General features: G+C 44.5%; 1 protein-coding gene across 1 annotated transcript in view; it reads left to right on the forward strand.

Moving 5' to 3' along the window:
* LOC136626202 (collagen alpha-1(XVII) chain-like) overlaps positions 1-19,779 on the forward strand; it is a 73,228-nt gene that overhangs the window by 45,861 nt on the left and 7,588 nt on the right. The window contains exons 25-42 of the mRNA XM_066601043.1: positions 286-321; positions 434-469; positions 5,818-5,880; positions 7,037-7,072; positions 7,450-7,485; positions 7,636-7,695; positions 8,253-8,315; positions 9,986-10,072; positions 10,321-10,374; positions 10,464-10,517; positions 11,089-11,124; positions 11,239-11,292; positions 11,404-11,496; positions 15,301-15,348; positions 15,631-15,744; positions 18,741-18,857; positions 18,945-19,055; positions 19,503-19,580. Coding sequence (XP_066457140.1) covers positions 286-321; positions 434-469; positions 5,818-5,880; positions 7,037-7,072; positions 7,450-7,485; positions 7,636-7,695; positions 8,253-8,315; positions 9,986-10,072; positions 10,321-10,374; positions 10,464-10,517; positions 11,089-11,124; positions 11,239-11,292; positions 11,404-11,496; positions 15,301-15,348; positions 15,631-15,744; positions 18,741-18,857; positions 18,945-19,055; positions 19,503-19,580 — 1,176 coding nt within the window. The remainder of the gene's footprint in view (positions 1-285; positions 322-433; positions 470-5,817; positions 5,881-7,036; positions 7,073-7,449; positions 7,486-7,635; positions 7,696-8,252; positions 8,316-9,985; positions 10,073-10,320; positions 10,375-10,463; positions 10,518-11,088; positions 11,125-11,238; positions 11,293-11,403; positions 11,497-15,300; positions 15,349-15,630; positions 15,745-18,740; positions 18,858-18,944; positions 19,056-19,502; positions 19,581-19,779) is intronic.

Raw genomic sequence — 19,779 nt, forward strand, 5'->3', positions numbered from 1 at the left:
AATATGAAAATTAGTCTAATTACATTGATTTATTACAGTATAAGGATTCCTTGTATCCCTGACACTTTCATATAATTAAAGAGGTTTTCCAGGCAGCACCTGCTGTCAGAGCCATCATGCACCGGGGTTGGGATGTAAGCCGCTGCTCCGACCCTTGTGTAGTGGCCAGCGCTCTCATTGAAATCAATGGAAACCAAGCTTGCAATGACAAGTGATGGCCACTATACAGGGGTCGGAGCAGCGCTCCCTGGAAAACCCTTTTAACTGTGTTCTTATTTCTATCAGGTGACAGAGGATCTATTGGATCTCCTGGTAATAAAGGTAGATAAAGCTCACAGGCTGTTACGACTATAAAATGTCTTACAGTTGTATTATATATAGTAATTTTTCACATTATTCCCCTCACATATATTGTGTAATGATTATATTGTAGGTGACACGGGTGACAAGGGAGCTCGCGGACTTACAGGTCAGTAAAACATATGGTATTCTCCGACTCTGTTAGTTATGTCAAGAATTTATGCACTGTGCCTTTATTGTACAATTGCAAACACAGTTATCATAAAGAATAATAATAATAATAATAATCTTTATTTGTATAGCGCCAACTTATTCCGCAGCGCTTTCAGGCATGGATAAATGCAAAACAATACAACAATTACAATATAAGGTACATTGGGTTAGACACAAATGGGTTGAGGGTGGTACAGGAGGTGCAAGGGGTGGGGAACACAGGCAAGGGGAAATTTTATGTACAGATCATTTATCAGAAGGCAAACAGGGTGGAGCACCATAGGGAGGGGCGAGGGACTAGGTCAGGAGATTTGGTATGCTTCCCTGAAGAGGTGCGTTTTTAAGGCACGTCTGAAATTTCGTGCATCGGGAATTGTCCGGATGCCTTGGGGTAGAGCGTTCCAGAGGATGGGTGCTGCTCTGGTGAAGTCCTGTAGGCAAGCATGAGAGGTTCGTATTACAGGGGTGTTTAGTCTGAGTGTGTTAGCCGATCGGAGTGAGCGGGCTGGGTGGTGTACTGGCAGGAGGGAGGCGATGTATGGTGGCGCAGCGCCATGCAGAGCTTTGTGAGTGAGGTAGAGGAGTTTAAATTTAGTTCTGCAGTGGATGGGCAGCCAATGCAGCGACTGGCATAATGCAGAGGCGTCTGAATAACGACTGGATAGAAAAATGAGTCTAGCTGCTGCATTTAGTATGGATTGGAGCGGAGCGAGTCTAGTGCAGGGAAGGCCAATGAGTAGCGAGTTGCAGTAGTCGAGCCGGGAGTGGATGAGCGCAACCACGAGCGTCTTTAGCGTGTCCGTGGTTAGGAACGGACGTATTTTAGCAATATTTCTGAGGTGCATGTGGCATGTTTGGGCCAGAGATTGGATATGGGGGGTAAAGGAGAGGTCAGAGTCCAGTGTGACCCCAAGGCATCAGGCATGCCGTCTGGGGGTTATGATGGTGCCAGACACTGGAATGGAGATGTTGAGGGGAGGTCGGTTAGAAGGTGGAAAGACAAGGAGGTCAGTTTTAGAGAGGTTTAGTTTGAGAAAAAGGGAGGACATAGTGTTAGAGACAGCGGACAGACAGTCGGTGATATTTTGGAGGAATGGTCCAGAGATCTCACGAGAGGAGGTGTATAGTTGGATGTCGTCAGCATAGAGATGGTATTGGAGGCCAAATCTGTGGATTGTTTGTCCAATTGGGGCAGTATAGATAGAGAAAAGAAGGGGACCAAGGACCGAGCCCTGGGGTACCCCGACAGCGAGAGGAAGTGGAGCAGAGATAGAACCAGCAAAGGAAACACTGAAAGAGCGGTCAGAGAGGTAGGAGGAGAACCAGGAGAGAGCAGTATCCTTTAGACCAATAGAGTGGAGCATAGTGAGGAGATTATGGTCGACAGTGTCAAATGCAGCAGACAGGTCAAGGAGGATTAGTAGAGAGTAATCACCTCTCGACTTTGCAGTCATCAGGTCATTTGTTACTTTTGTAAGGGCAGTTTCGGTCGAGTGTAGAGAGCGGAAACCAGACTGGAGGGGGTCGAGGAGCGAGTTGTCAGAGAGAAAGCGAGTAAGCCGGGAGTAGACCAGGCGTTCCAGTAATTTGGAGATAAAGGGGAGGTTTGAGACGGGTCGGTAGTTAGCAGCATTAGTCGGGTCCAGGGTTGGTTTTTTAAGCAGAGGGGATATAATGGAGTGTTTGAATGAGGAGGGAAAAGTGCCAGAGGTTAGGGAGAGGTTGCAGATTGTGGTAAGGTGAGTAATGAGAGCTGGGGAAAGGGAGCGGAGGAGGTGAGAGGGGAGAGGGTCGCTGGCGCAGGTGGTAGGGCGGGCAGTGGAAAGGAGCCTGGAGACTTCTTCCTCTGTTGTTGGTTCTAGCGTAGATAGTGAGTAGGTGCTGGGTGCAGTGCTGATGAAGCCGAGATCAGGGCTAACCATGCAGCTTTCAGAGATTTCTTTTCGAATGTGGTCGATTTTTTCTTTGAAATAGGCAGCTAGTTCTCCAGCAGTCAGGTCTGTCGCAGGGGCCTGTTCCTTGGGGCTGAGGAGGGAGTGAAAGGTCTCAAAGAGTTGTTTGGGGTTGTGGGATAGTGAGGAGACAAGGGAGGTGAAATAAACTTGTTTGGCATGGTGAAGGGCTAGGTTATACATTTTAAGCATGAATTTGAAGTGGAGGAAGTCTGCTGGCAGCTTTGACTTTCTCCACAGCCGCTCGGCGCACCTAGAGCACCGCCGGATGAAGCGCGTTTGGGACGTGAGCCAGGGTTGCCGTGGTCTGCGTTTGACAGCTCGCGTCACGGGCGGTGCCACTTCATCCAGGGCACGGCTGAGGGTGGTGTGGTAGTATTCGGCTGCCAGGTTAGGGCAGGGGAGGCAAGAGATGGGCGATAGGGAGGACTGAATAGCTTCGGCAAACTGTTTAGTGCGGACAGACTGGAGGTTCCTAGAGGTGCGATAGATATAAGGGTCAGGAGAGATGCTAGGGTGCCTGATGGAGAAAGAGAGAAGGTTGTGATCCGAGAGTGGAAGTGGGGAGTTAGTAAAGTGAGAAGCAGAGCAGAGACGGAGGAAAACTAAATCGAGAGTGTTACCATCTCTATGAGTGGGGGAGTCAGAGATTAGCGATAGGCCAAGGGAGGAGGTAAGTGTTAAGAGCCGGGAGGCAGATGAGGAGCTCGAGTCGTTAGTAGGAATGTTGAAATCACCAAGGATGAGGGTTGGGATTTCACAGGATAGGAAGTGGGGGAGCCAGGCAGCAAAGTGGTCTAGGAACAGGCGGGTAGGACCTGGGGGGCGGTAAATAACTGCGACACGCAGAGGCAGTGGGCGGAAGAGTCGCAGGGTGTGGACTTCGAAGGAGTGAAAGGTAAGCGAGGGAGCTGCGGGAATGACCTGGAAGGTACAGTTTGGGGAGAGGATGATGCCTACTCCTCCACCGCGTCTGTCATCCGATCTGGGGGTGTGGGAGAACTGCAAGCCATCATAGGACAATGCAGCGGGGGAGGTAGAATCGGACTGCTGTATCCAGGTTTCCGTGAGGGCGAGCAAGTTCAAGTGTTTAGTGGTGAAAAGGTCATGGATAGTTGGGAGTTTGTTACACGCAGATTGGGAGTTCCATAGGGCGCATTTGAATGGGGCAGGGGGGGCATTTTGGTAGAGAACAGTACGGGGTGGGCCTGGGTTGGGAGAGATGTCCCCTGCAGCTAGGAGTAGCAGAGTAGCAAGGGTGAGCACATGGCTAGGGGATTTGTGTGGGTGTCTGAGGTGTTTCTTTGCAGTATTAGGGGGTTGAAGGCGTCTTAGGAAGTTGAACAGTGCATGGGAGCCATACATAGGTGAGGAGAGGAGGGAAGGGCTGATGTGGATGGAGTGTGTTGGGGCTGGGCGTTGGAAGAAAGTGTGAAGGCTTGAAAAGAGGATAGTGATGGAGATCAATGCAAAGAGGAGAGCATTTCGCTCCAGGCTTTGGACAGTTGTGCATGTTACCTGTCTCCTGCACTGTCGAACTGCGCTGTATAACTGCATCATTCTACAGCATCAAACACTTAGTGCTGGACACATCAGGTGAGGCTGCCTCGGGTGAGGCATGGAGGGTAGAACTGACTTTAAAGTTCTGGCTCCAGGACTTCAGCTGGGAGTGGCTTGTTACATATCACTAGTCAACCAGCTGACCCCACCTTTAGATGGCTAATGAACAAGATGGGGGGGGGGGCTTTATTGCCCTCTTACAAAAACAAACTGTGTCCAGCAACACTAAGATGAGACAGGGAAAAAACTATTTGAGGGAGGTGATGAGGAAAATACATATAGTACAAATAGAGTCAATTCAATTTATATGAAGCAATGGGACATACCATTGCGCACAGATTATGACAAATTTAAAGGTATCACAGCAGATTCAGTGGAGGGAAGGCGGAGCAATCAAATTCAGATGGAGTGGAGCAATGGATGAGTGAAACATACCATGCACACGGCTATATTATGGCTCCATTTTGAACTGAGCTGTAATAGGGCTCCTACAGCGGTCCATGAGACCTCTAATGTATCATACAAATCTAACAGGAGAAAAGCTGCAATTTCCATTGGACTCTGTATGTACTGAGATATTCTTCAGAGATCATGCTTCTGGAAGAGAATATCTCTGTTCATATGACACCATGGTTCTATTCTGAGACACTGCACATGCTCTATGCACTTCTTTACAGGCTTCATGCACAGGGATCTATGTGCAATAGCCCTAAATCTTGTTACCTTCAGTGAACTTCTTTTTCCATGAGTTTTTCATTGCAAGGGTGTAGCTAGAAGGGCCTAGCGGCTTGTGTTGTAGGTGCTAGGTACTGAGGGTTGCAGCAACAAGCTACTCTGCCTTGGCTAGGAAACTTATGGTTCAAGACGTATTTATCCGGAAACTGCCAATAACAATATGCAATACAGTAATAGAAGAGAAGTTATCCTCTATACAACCAATAATAAAGTATACATCATACTGAGTTTCAGGAAGTAGTGGTGAAATACCGGTAAATGATAACAAAGCACAGCAAACTAGCAAGAATACATAAGGTGAGAGTAAAAGTGAAGGGACGATAAGAAAATAGAAGAAAGAATCAAAGAGATAATTTCGTTTCTTCTGATGGTGTCTAGGCTGATGACACTGCTACATTACTTAACCTAGGACAGAAGGGTACCATTAGATGGTCAAGCCAAAAAAGCAGACTAATCCCTAAAGTCTAGCCATAAGGCTCAAAAGGAGTAAAAGTTGGAAATAACATTATCATCTAAAGATCTGAGCTCTTCCATGTGCCTTAGTGAGTCCAAGGCCCCAACCCACAACACCCTTGATGTGGGGATAGTCAATTTCCAAAACCAAGAAATGACCTGTTTTGCAACCATGATAAACTATCTCAGAAGACCCTTCTTAATTCGAGAGATGAAGTCTGGGGGTATTGAAAGAAGGATATCTGGCATAATATCTTTTGATGTCCTACACAATATTTTATATAAGGCGGAGATGTCCTGCCACAAAGGGGCCACCACTGAGCAATCCCACCAGATGTGATACATAGTACTCAGAGCAGCAGAGCACCTCCAGCACATATCAGAAGCTGATGGATACATTTTATGTACTTTGGAAGGATTTCCATACCATTGAGACAGTGCCCAGGATGTTTAGATACAGGGCTAGTAGATTAATAGCATACATGTATTGATTATTGACTATATTGATCCTAAAATATAATATAGATGCTCCTCATGGATAGACCTCCATTGTTTTCTTGAATCTTGAGTTGTATAACCCAGCCTTATGTTTTTTTATTTGTAGGAGAACCAGGGCCAAGAGGATTACCAGGACCCACCGGAGAACCAGGAGCTAGAGGTTCACCGGGTGAGATATGAGAACTCTTACTCTTATCTTCCCTCTAACAAATAATGGCAATGTGTGATAATGTTTGTACAATATAGTGTAAAAGTAAATTCTGAAAAATATTGAATCTCTCACAGTAGCCACTAGATGTAAGTATACTAAATTGCACTCAGTATCACTTAGGGTTGGAGGATACTACTTCTCATTGAAGAGATGCATCTGGTGTATGGAGTCTTACTTTCAGGCAGTGCTCCATGGGAGCATATTATGCAAATTAGCTCTTCTTTAAAAGGAAGGAAATTGTTTTTTTGTATTTGGAGGAGCGCTAATTTGTATGCTCAATAGTAATATGATGATTATAGACAGTAGACATGGAGCTGGTTGCGAAAGCAGTAATGTTCGGGGAGAATCCAATAGCAAAGAAATTCCAGCAGCTCTCACCATCTTGATAAAAATTTGGTTTCTTTATTACAAAACTTCAGCAAACTTGGTGATTTTTCTGCTCATCTACAGTAACAGATTTCAGAATTGTGGTATAATCTAAAATGATTACTCTAAAGAAGAAAAAACTCCATCGACTCATTGTTTTCAGAGATCTAGTGATTTAACGATATAATAAGCATTAGAATATGAAGGAGTTGGAGAAACTTTATGCTTACCCCCTTAACATTTGGCTACCTCGGAGATGAGGGCAATGTGAGCTGCTCATCTGTGCTATCCGGTGGCACTATGTTCTTTTAATGTCACCACCAGAGATAAGCGAGCGTGCTCGGCCACACCCTTTTTCACCCGAGCGCCGCGATTTTAGAGTACTTCCGTACTCGGGGGAAAAGATTCGGGGGGCGCCGCGGGTTTGTGGGAGGTTGCAGCGGAGAGTGGGGGGGAGAGGGAGAGAGAGAGGGCTCCCCCCTGTTCTCCGCTGCTACCCCGCGCTTCGCCACGCCTCCCCCTGCCCCCCCCCGAATCTTTTCACCCGAGTACTGAAGTACTCGAAAATCGCGGTGCTCGATCGAGTAATTACTCGAAACGAGTAGGTTCGCTCATCTCTGATCACCACCTGTTGGTTGCTTTGACATAGCATAGTTATTTTTCATATTAAAGCATACTGACTGCTGTAATGAATTAGAAAGTTATTTAATTTATTTAATGTATCTGCCCTTCCTATGTTTCTTTTCAGGACCTCCTGGGTCAGATGGACCTCAAGGTCAACGAGGTAAACACTAAATCACACACATGACCGTAGCCGTCTTATAGAGATCATGAAATATGAGACAAAGTTCTGCGCAATGAAAATCTATATACTCATTAAGCATACATGATAGCAATCCCATTGCCATAGGCTGTAGTGAATTAACCAAAGATGGGGGGCAAACAATCACACAGTTCTCGTATACTTTGTCTTTAGGGGTGGTGTAGTTAACCGGCAACAGAAGGGGACCTCATTTATATTTCTGCTATGGGGCTGCTTTACTTCTATGTTGACCCCTGGCTGGATGTGAAAATAATGGCAGTGCTACCCTTCATGTTACTCTCTGAGTTGCCCAATACTGTGTTACATTCTGAATGCATTAAGAATTAATACTTTTATAGGTCCCGTCGGTCCATCCGGTCTTCCAGGAATACCAGGTAAAAAATTTTTAATTCAAAGGAAATATTATAAAATGAGAGCATTATATAGACTGGGGCTGAAATAACTGATGTAGTTGGGTAACAGTTTAAGAGTTGCTTGGTAAATGAAAACCATTGCTTCCATACTATATTTCATCTCACCTCTAGGTGCCAGGGGAGACAGCGGAGAGCCCGGAGAGCCTGGAGTTTCAGTTTCAAGATTAGAAAGTTAGTTCTTGAAATGCTTATTTTGTCTTGTGGTTGTTTAGACTTAAAATTACTTATTTACCACTAAGGACGATTGAAGACACAGACGGATCTTAAAGGGAAACTGTCAGCAAGATCATGCTGCTCTAACAGCTGGCTAGTGCCCCGATCCTATTCACTTTAAAGCACGGAAATGTTTTAGAGAAAACATAGTTTTAACACTGGATTGTGGCCAAGGTTATGTGCTCGGCTTCGATGAAGTGTCTACTGGGCTACTTCCCATCACCCAACCCAGTATGGTTTATGTGTTTCTCCTTATACACCAATACACAAGTGGAAGCTACCCAGTAGACACTTCTCTGCAGGCCTGGAACAGAAAACTGGTCACAAGCCAGTAATAAAACACTGTAGAGTAGAACAGTTTAGTAAGAACAGGGCATCACTGAACCATGCTGCCCCCGGTTAGGGCATCATAATCTTGCTGACAGGTTCTCTTTAGGAAACGTTCAAAGAGATGCAAGAAAATAGAATGAATTTTGTAAATGGGAAGTAACATACAGCATCATTATTCTTCACAGATCCACTCGCGGCACATTTAATGGTACCACCTCCTGGACCACCAGGGCCACCAGGACCCCCAGGTAAGACATTGATTACTCATTCAAAATTTCCTACTCAAGCCAAAAACTTGAGACATTACAAATGTATCAAACTTAAATAGCAAAGACATAAACCAGTAGTATTACCATGAATAATTACCGTATATACTCGAGTATAAGCCGACTCGAGTATAAGTCGAGTCAATAAGTTTAACCACAAAAAAACTGGTAAAACTTAATGACCCGAGTATAAGCCTAGCTATACTCGAGTATATATTAGCTAAAGAAAAAATGCAATACTCACCTCCCAGCCAGTGTCTGTGTCCCTGGCGGTGCAGCAAACTGCTTGAAAATTCTCCCTGCTGCCCTCTCCCTGCTCGGCTTTCAATTCCCCCGCCATCAGCGCTGTGTAAGTATGCGCTGTGATTGGATCGAGCAACAGCCAATCACAGCCATTAAGTGATGTCATCCACTGAATGGCTGTGAATGATTGAGCGCCGGCTGTGATTGGCTGGCCCTCAAGCCAATCACAGCGCTTACCTACACAGTGCTGATGGCGAGGGAATTCAAAGCTGAGCAGGGAGATGACAGCGGGGAGTTTTCTCTTGCCGCACCGCCAGGAAGACCATCGCGTCGGGGACACAGACGCAGGCTGGGAGGTGAGTATTGCGGGGGGGGGGGGGGGTGTTACCTCACTTGAGTATAAGCCGAGGGGGGCTTTTTCAGCATTAAAAATTGTTCTGAAAAACTAGGCTTATACTCGAGTATATATGGTAATTGACTAATAACGCATAGACATGCAAGAAAGTGATAAAAAAATAAATGTACATATTTAACATATTCATATTGTGAGACAGTGACCGGCAAAGTGCTGGAGGGCAGATATATTTAGATTGGGTTGCTCTCCTATGCGGCTTTAGGGAGCACTTGGGCAGATACGTGCCACCGAGCAGCCAGGGCTCGGTGGAGGAAGCCGGCAGTCGGGTATCAGTAACATTAAGTTACTGACACGTTGTAGTGTGTAAGTGGCTCCAAGCCGCATAATCCGGGCTGGCTTTTCCTGGAGTGGTCAAAGTGAAGGGTGGGGTGGCCACTCCCACGTACCAGGTGAGGCTGGTACCAGGCCCTATAAAGCCTGGGCCTGCAGGTCCTGGAGGAAGTGTGCTGAGACCTCTGCAGGTCTGAGAGCCTGGTTGATTGTGCGCAGCAAGTATTTGTTTTGCAAGTGAGTAGACAGGGTTGGTCTCAATCTAGTAAGTGCTCAGACGAGCAGAGGTTACTTTATGTTGGCCTGATGTTAAGGCCTGTTTTTGCTTTGTTTTTGTGCTGAAATAAACCCAGGCGAAGCCTGGACTACAGACTTTATCCAGAGTGTCACTGTCTCTGACTGGTTACGCCCAGATTGCTACCTGTTCTAACGCTGAGCCCTCACAATATGTACACACATAGACTTATTGAGCACAAATGTCCATTTTTAAAAATACAATTGATTAACCAGATCAGACTCAATAAATTCAAAAGCAACTTTCATTCTGGAGCCAAAATTGATTCCCAATCCATGTCTGCATCAACTTAGATAAAGTAGAAAATATGCATAAAACCCAAAGCAGAAAAAGCATTTACACTGAACATGCAGAAAGTATAATACACAAGAACCTTAAATAACCATTTTTGCAAGCAGGACATAACCGCAAGATTTTTTTTAACGTTAGGAGCCTCAATTCCTGGTCCACCGGGTGCTCAAGGCCTTCCTGGTCCTCGAGGCCCACCAGGCCCTCAAGGTCTTACAGGACCACAAGGTAAGAAACTATATTACAATCCTGTAACAATTGTTTTCAGTTCATAAGAAATAAAGGACATTAAAAGGCAACCTTAAACTGTCTTGAATTACTATAAGGAAGTCGATGCAAGCATTAACTGAATCACAACTGGCCTATGATAATTCTTACTACAATTTGGCATCATTGGATTTATGTCTACACTGTTATGGGGAACCCAGAATAAACACTTTTGCTCATCTAATGCTTTTTTCCTTTGTGTTCATCAGGAGAGGGTCGACCAGGACTCCCAGGCCCACCTGGACCACCAGGATTTCAACCAGGTACAAAAGCATGCATTTTAAAAATTGTCTGGAAGCATTGCAGAGAATTGTTCATAGTCAAGACCATTGTTATGTTCTTTCTACCGAAGGAGGTGCTGCTTCTTTTGGACCTCCTGGTCCACCAGGAACTAAAGGAGAGCCAGGTAAGAATCATGAAGAAAGCAATAACACGGTGGATGGACAGTAAGAATATAGATCTAAGTTAAAGTAGCTGTACTAGTATCAACTTTTGCCACCTATCCTTAGGATAACTGATAAAAGTCTGATTGATCGTGTCTCACCGCTAAGAGCCCAATGATCCTGAGATTGGGGGTCCTAAGTCCCCCTCTCCTTCTTACTGCGGGCTTACTGCACCCCCTGCAGCGAGGAGGAGATTGAATGAAGTGGTGGCTGTGCATGCACAGTGCCACTCCATTAATTTTCATTGGGACTGCCAGAGATAGCCGAGTACAAGCGCTCGGCCATTTCTGTAAGCTCCATCCAATCTGTTGTATCTGTGGTTGGATGCAGCAACCCCGCATTGATGAAAAAAGGGGGACATAGCAGCCCCATTCTTGGGATCAGTAAGGGCCTCATCAGTAGGTTCCCCACCGATCAGCTTTTGTCACCTATCATAGGGATAGGTGATAAAACTTGATTCTGGTGCAACTTCTTTAACACATTAAACCCTGGGCACTTGATGCATTTAACCAGCCCCCTGTTTTATTCTTATAGGTGATCCAGGTCATAGAGGCTTTCCAGGACCACCAGGTAAAATAGACATGCATCGTACTTTTACTTTCTTTCCTTGTATTTTTACTATGTATGGAATGCTAGTATAATACTGTGGGTACAGGATAGTCTATGAACATCTTTATTATGCAGGACAACCAGGTGTTCCCGGTCAACCAGGAGTTCAAGGACCACCAGGCCACGATGGTCAGTTTAATAATTACCACTAAAATGATTTGTAACATTATGATTAGCAGACTTATAGACGTATACGGATCCTCATGCACTAACAAGCTACATATAACATTACTTCATCAGTCGGACGAGTCCTACTACCAGGCAATCCAGGAGCACCAGGATTACCTGGAAGTCCGGGCCAACCAGGATCGCCAGGACAACCAGGAGAAAAAGGTATAATATTTAAAATATAGTATACGTATACAGTAATCTGATTTACTTACAGATGAGCTTGAAACCATACTATTTCTTTATATCAGTTTAACTGTAGATGGCACATAGTTTTGTCCTTTTGGCCTCTGCCGCTTCCACAATCTGTTGTAGCTCTGTCAAACTTCTCTTCTCCACTTTGCATTATAGGGGTTGTCCATGTACTGGACAACATTGCTACTATAGCTCCAACTGTCTTAAAAGAGCAGTATTTACCCATCTTCTGCTGTGAGGAACCAGTGCTGTTGCCCCGCCATCGTCCAGATGATTGTTGTGGAAAATAACATCAGCGGAGGTCACCTGACAACAGGAGCCAATCACAGACTGAAGTCTCACCGTTCCGAACTCCTGGCAGCATGGCACCCAGAATATGAACCCTGACGCTATGAGAACAGGAGGTGACATTGCTGACTCTGATTGACTGCAGGCAACTTCTGCTGATGTCATCTTACACAGCAATCACCGGCAGAAAGGCAGGGCAACAGCACTGGATTCCCACACCAGAGGACAACTAACTACTGCTCATTTTAATATATCAAGACAGTTAGAACAATACTGTCCGATAATTGGACAACCCATTTAAGAAGAATTGTTCAAGACTAGAAAAGTCTCCTTTTGGTAAATATTGGAGCACATTTCCTTTTACAAATTGCACCATAGAGCTGTCAGCCATGCTTTGCTTTGCTACATTTATGTGTTTTAGATACTTTTTACAACTTTTCTTTACAATAGTTTTTATTGGATTTTGATGTTAAAAGATGAGATGAAAGAAAATCAACACATTTGTCTTTTTAGAATACAATTTCAGTCCAGTGACATATATGATGTTGGACATTATATGCGTTGTTCAATAAACATAAAGCTAATCTTTCATTTGATAGAAGATAGAATAAATGCAAGGGCAATGAGTAGAGATGAGCGAGTATACTCGCTAAGGCACATTACTCGAGCGAGTAGTGCCTTAGCCGATTATCTCCCCGCTCGTCTCTAAAGATTCGAGTGCCAGCGGCGGGCGGGGAGAGCGGGGAGGAACGGAGGGGAGATCTCTCTCTCCCTCTCTCCCCCCCCGTTCCCCGCCGCAACTCACCTGTCACCCGCGCCGGCCCCCGAATCTTTAGAGACGAGTGGGGAGATACTTCAATAAGCACTACTCGCTCGAGTAATGTGCCTTAGCGAGTATGCTCGCTCATCTCTAGTAATGAGTTACATCATTGGTACTAGATAGTAACAACGAACCAAAACTTTGTGTTCACCACTTGAAAAAATATTACCTTATGGCAAAAGGATCCATAAGGGGAGGGGGGGGGGGATTTAGACATGGAGATATTTGGAAGGATGGTTTGTAAAGGGGAATGTATGCTAGATAGATGAGGGATAATATGATGCCCATATGTTCTATTAGGATATAAAGAAATCTAGTGTTGCATTTTGGTTTGCCAGCGCTTCTTCATAGGCACAGGCAGACGAGACTAGAGAAATGTTTTCTTCTATGCAGGAAACTTTAGAGCTTTTGCAATTGCGGGCAATTGTGAGGAGCGTTGCATGTAATATGTGGCAAATAATGGCTCTGCTTTCCAATCAACTACCCCTATCAGTAGAAGAGCCAAACCGGGTTTGTTTTTAAGTTCTATATGTTCCTCAAAATAAGAAAATTTCTTCGCACACACCCAGCTACACACATCCATATCCCAATCTTAAAAGAATAGCTATCTAATACTTTTAACCAATATAACAATTTACGAAGCAAATCTGCGACTTTTTGTCTGATGACCTTTTTCTAAAAAGAACAGCACAGTTCTTGAAATGGGAAATCAACCTTCATAGTCGAATCTCCCTACATGAATGGCAAGCCGCTCTAAAATGGGCCGTGAAATGTACCGCATGTGCCTCTCACCACAAACAGTATTATAAATTACTGGCTACATGGTACCCCATTAATACAGATGCCAAAATGCTGGAGAAACTGCGAACACCCAGGGTCACTGCTCCATATCTTCTGGAGTGCCCCCTGATTTCTACCCTATGAAAAAGCGTGTTTCAAATGATGAAAACATTCTTGTTGCGTCCAACCGGACATGCAATATCCAAAACAAACGAAAAAGGCACAACTGTGCAAAGGAAACATAAAACTACGGGAAATCCTCTCCCTATAAACCCCTAACCTAGGAGGCGGTCCTGCCTACTCGGCAGGGCCGATCGCTCCGATAGGTGCGGACCCGTACGCGTGCCTGGGCCACTGACAAGTCCCTATCAGGGAGCCCTAGACCAACAGAAAGGGAAACAGAAAACCAAACAAAGGAGAAATAGGAACTTAGCTCACACGGAGGAGATTCAGCCAAGATGTGTTCCTCAGTAGCTGTCCAGTGGCAACTGAAGCATTGACCAGCACAGGAGTCAATACTAGCACTGCTTAAATAGGAGCAGAGCTATTCAGCACCAGGTGAGGACTGACATTACTCTTGCAACCACCACACCCCTCAGCTCCAGGAGAGGTAGGAATACTGCTAAACCCTGGTCTGGCCTGAAAGCAAGGTGGGAACCTCCGAACGGCTGCAACAATTCTATTACTTTTTACAACTTTTCCAGCAAAGGGCATTCCTTTGTGAAAAAGGAGATGTGGAATGTATGCGATATTGTGCGCTAAAATTTTGGTGCAAATTTTGGTGTAAACTAAAGGCTCATTTACATGCAAAGACAATCTTTCGAAAGATTGACAGTTTCAGCGTTCATTTTGCATAAAGTACTAATGGACACTAATGCCCATAAGCACTTTATTGGCTTCATTTGGATGTAAATGAGCCTCCTGGAGCTGCTTGTAGAGAACAGCAGGTGGTCTGTCCTCTGCATACAGCTCCTTTATTCTTGAATGGCGATGTCAGCTGAATACAATGTAATCAGCTGCTCCCATGGAGAGCTGCGGTCCCTGCTATCTCTCTCCGGCTGAAAGATGGATTTTATGCTCGCCTAAAAATCATCGTTCAGCCGAAGAGTGAAAGATGGAAGCATTTGCACACAACGATTATCACTCAAAAGCCATTGTTTGAGCGAATTGTGAGCAATAATCGTTGCGTGTAAATGGGGCTTTAGTCAACTAATAGGTAATATAAAGTTAGACTAGACAGTCTAAAGATTCAACAGCTATCTCATGTGACAGAGCTACTGTAATAATTGTAGACATCAGAATTCTGGCATCCCAAGCTTCCTAAATAGGCCCCACTAAGTATTTTCATCCATAGTCTCTTGCTTATTGGATTGCATATTTATTAAAATAGTCTTACTTAAATCCTGGCACACCTTATATCCATTTTTCAGCTCAAACAGCATGCAAGAAGCCCCCCTGATTTTATGCACTACATGTTAGATTATACTTGCTTACTTTTGAAAAATTAGCACAGGAAGACGCAGCATGCCCAACCCCTTAATATGTAGGCCACTCCCCAAATACCTTCACAGCCTAATGCTCTTAAATCAGTGCCAGCCATAGTGCCACCCACATTGGCCACCTAACAGTGTCAGCTGCATGACAACCAATATAGTATTAGCCACATTGCCACCTGTATCAGTGCCAGCCACAGTGCCCCTTTAAAGCAACCACCACATGCCACTTCCTTTACTTGGTGTGAATAGAATTAGGCGCTGTTGTGACAAAAGTGGTTTAATAATGTCAGCAGGGATCTGTCTACATATATTCTGCATTTGGCCTACTGTGCCCATGGATGAATCTAGTCCTTTTATAATATCAATAATGTAATTATTCCCTACTTGCAGGTGAAGCTGGAATCCCCGGTGCCCCCGGTATACCTGGAAGTTCTAGAGGTGAGAACTAATCCAGATATTTCTGTATTAAACCATACAGGCTATAAGAGACTGCTACATAGTAGAATGTGTATGTCCATGCCTTCGTTATCTACAGTAGATCATGGCCAGTACCTTGGTCTACTAGATGATGTCAAGAAGCATCCGAGGGGTAAACATCCCATACATATATAAGGAGGAAGCCTTACTGTAGATTCTGTACTTCCATTTCTTCCTTATGGCATCTAGTATCTTGCATTAGCTACTTCCATAGAAGCTCTATAACTATGTAATCTATTATAGGCTCATCTGGTTCAACAAATTGTCAAGGGGCACCTGGCCCACCCGGACCTCCCGGAGCTCCTGCTGATGCTTGTGGAGCAGAGGTTCAACAATGTATTGCACGATATCTTCAAAGTAAGGAACTTTACAGAAAAATATATAGGATGCTTACAAATATGATGCCAATACACAAAACACATGTGGACAAATAAAAAACATGTTAGAGATTAATGATAAAGGTGCTTTTACACGGGACGCCCTGTCGGGCACCGATGCCTGACAGGTCATCCCTGCAATGATCGTTCTGGTGCTTTTACACAGAAATGAGCATCGCTTGTGTATGGAAGTAGTGTGCGCCGGGGATCGTTTCTGCCCGCTGCCTCCATTCACAGTAAGCAGGCAGTAGTTCATAAATGAGTTCTCATTCGTCATTCAGTCACTGCATGCATTTACGCTGATTGATAATCGTTCAGATTCTCGCTGGGTCGCAGGAATCCAAATGATAATCATACCATGTAGAAGCCCCTTAAGCACAGCCCTGTGGCAGCCATACGGCAGCGGTGCAGTAAATGGTGACGACGCTTTGTGTGTTCAGGTGCCAAGCGATAGGATTGTACCTTCATCAGCTAGGGACGCTGAAAATGGTAATTAGAGGCCAGACAAATCTAGGATTTCTTTAGTACCGCATTGTGCTATTGTTAAGGACCGCTACAGTCTCATAACCTTTCAGGCCTTGGGGTCCAAATTAGTTCGTACCTGGATGCATCAAGGAGGCCAAAAACTACACAAAGATAGTTATCAGTTCCCACAGATACGTAGAGTTGAGCCGCGGCAGATATACAGCTCACTCTGCTTAAGGCATGCGTACTCTGAATCTTTATTAACTTTTCATAGCGTTTCTCAATACAGGAAAGGAATGCGTCATTAGTCACGGCGTTAATCTCATTGGGTTAAAAAATAAAACATTACAGCATAGTGTGAGAATATATATGAAATGTCCTTCAAATGTTTATTCCTCCCGGACGTTATCTCGTCCTCCCTTGTGAGTTTGGATGGTCGCAGCATCTTATTAGCGCGATTCGCTCTTTTCCCAAAGCTCAGGACGTGGGGGAGTCTCTTCTGATAACGATTGTACCAGGCTTGGTTCTCGGAAGAATAGAAACAAATCATTAGACATTGCACCGTATCTCATGCTCTAAAGTTATTTCTGCTTGAATTATTGTTTCACTACGCACAAGCTTATTTATATATTATAATGCTCCATTTCGTATCTAGCGGCCATTTTGAGACAGATTCTTTCATGTTATGAGCCTGTACCTTCTCACTATGTGAAATGCTTTGTGCTGTGCTGAATGATGCACAATAAGGTTTCAGTCCCACAGGCACATGAGAAAATCGGGCAAGTTTTGTGCTTTATGAGACACACAGAACTTGCACGAAAATACAACCCATTATTTGCAATGGGTGTATTTATATGAGCGATTTTTTAATTTTTTTTCTTAAGCAGTAATTTTATCCGAGACAGAAGAATCGCAGCATGTTCTATTTCCGTGCGAGTATCTCAGACATCACCCAGCACATGTATATACCATGCAAGTAAATCACACATCACCCAGCATGTGCATATACCTTATGAGTATCCCACACGTCACCCAGCACATGTATATACCTTACAAGTATCCCACACATCACCCAGCACGTGTATATACCTTACGAGTATCCCACACATCACCCAGCATGTGCATATACCTTACGAGTATCCCACACATCACCCAGCACGTGCATATACCTTGCGAGTATCCCACACATCACCCAGCATGTGCATATACCCTACGAGTATCCCACACATCACCCAACACGTGTATATACCTTGCGAGTATCCCACACATCACCCAGCACGTGCATATACCTTACAAGTATCCCACACATCACCCAGCACATGCATATACCTTACGAGTATCCCACACATCACCCAGCACATGCATATACCTTACGAGTATCCCACACATCACCCAGCACGTGCATTTACCTTACGAGTATCCCACACATCACCCAACACGTGCATTTACCTTACGAGTATCCCACACATCACCCAGCACGTGCATATACCTTACGAGTATCCCACACATCACGCAGCACGTGCATATACCTTACGAGTATCCCACACATCACCCAGTACGTGCATTTACCTTACGAGTATCCCACACATCACCCAGTACGTGCATTTACCTTACGAGTATCCCACACATCACCCAGCACATGCATATACCTTGCGAGTATCCCACACATCACCCAGCATGTGCATATACCTTACAAGTATCCCACACATCACCCAGCACGTGCATATACCTTACGAGTATCCCACACATTACCCAGCACGTGCATTTACCTTACGAGTATCCCACACATCACCCAGTACGTGCATTTACCTTACGAGTATCCCACACATCACCCAGCACGTGCATATACCTTACGAGTATCCCACACATCACCCAGCACATGCATATACCTTACGAGTATCCCACACATCACCCAGCACGTGCATATACCTTACGAGTATCCCACACATCACCCAACACGTGCATATACCTTACGAGTATCCCACACATCACCCAGCACGTGCATATACCTTACGAGTATCCCACACATCACCCAGCACGTGCATATACCTTACGAGTATCCCACACATCACCCAGCACGTGCATATACCTTACGAGTATCCCACACATCACTTAGCACGTGCATATACCTTACGAGTATCCCACACATCACCCAGCACATGCATATACCTTGCTAGTATCCCACACATTACTCAGCACGTGTATATACCTTGCGAGTATCCCCTACATTTGCGGAAGGAACATATAAAGAAATGGAGTAGCAGCAATAATAATCACCACACAGCACTTATCAAATTACTCTGTGTCCTATTGCCATGTGTGGGAATGCAATGAATCCTAAAATAATATAAAGCACATGATATGATAGAACATCATGTATGTAAAAGACTTGGGAATTAGACCAACATTATGGAGTGCCAAAGTGTAATAATCCTGCTACTGTATATGCATGGGCATATAACAAGCCAGAACAAGAGCAATGTCACCATATAACTATATAATCTATTTTAGGCCCATCTGGTGCAAGACTTTGTCGAGGGACCCTTGGCGCACCGGGTCCCCCTGGACCTCCTGGTAATGGTGTTGGAGCAGCAGAAATCCAAAAACATATTGCAGAATATCTTCAAAGTGAGGAACACTGAAGAAAAACCTATGGATATGTAGAGCCAACCTGAACCATTAATATGAGATTAACTAGAATATATTTGTACTTAGGCAAAAATGTTAGAGATTACTTGATTGGGCCTCCAGGACCACCGGGGCTACCAAGTCGACAAGAAGTGGACTATACAGAACTGGCCAGCCGGACCATGAACTACATAAGAGGTAAAACGTGACAGCAGGGGCGTAGCTAAAGGCTTATGGGCCCGGGTGCAAAAGTTTATCTTGGAGCCCCCCAGCTTCTCTTAACCCCTTATTGCACAAGGATAACTTGAAGCTCCTGGGCCCCAATGCAAAACCTGTAACAGGGTTCCCAACTATAATGCTTCATTCATAGTACTCGGCTCCCTATATGGAGAAGAGAGGCCTTATGGGCCCCCTAAGGCTCCTGGGCCCGGGTGCAACCGCATCCCCTGCATCCCCTATAGTTACGCCAGTGCATGACAGTCTGATGATCTGAAAAGCTACATAATTCTATTTGTAACTGGGTCCAGTAGGACAAGTAACGATTATATGACCGCTACCATACACCGTGTACAGTGCATCGGGGTACATGTGCTTCTGACAAACATTGTAGAGAACATGTTGATTTGTTGATCATGTTATTCTTAGATTTGGGAATAACGTGCGCCAATGATGCTGGAACAGCGCCTGCAGTTACATATGAAGAAATCCTATCCATGCTTCAGAGTTAGTATTTTATTTTTATTTTCATTGTTATTTTGTTTTCTTTTAAATGCCTTGTCGGGAAATAATTGTTTGTTTTACTGTATTTTTAAATATAAACATAAACAAAACCATAGATGGATACAAAGAGTAATAAACAAATATAGGTATTATATACCAGAGGTATGCACAAATCAGCATAGGTGGGTATTATAAAGGCTTT

Source organism: Eleutherodactylus coqui, chromosome 4 (assembly GCF_035609145.1).
Source record: "Eleutherodactylus coqui strain aEleCoq1 chromosome 4, aEleCoq1.hap1, whole genome shotgun sequence".
NCBI classification, from domain to species: domain Eukaryota; kingdom Metazoa; phylum Chordata; class Amphibia; order Anura; family Eleutherodactylidae; genus Eleutherodactylus; species Eleutherodactylus coqui.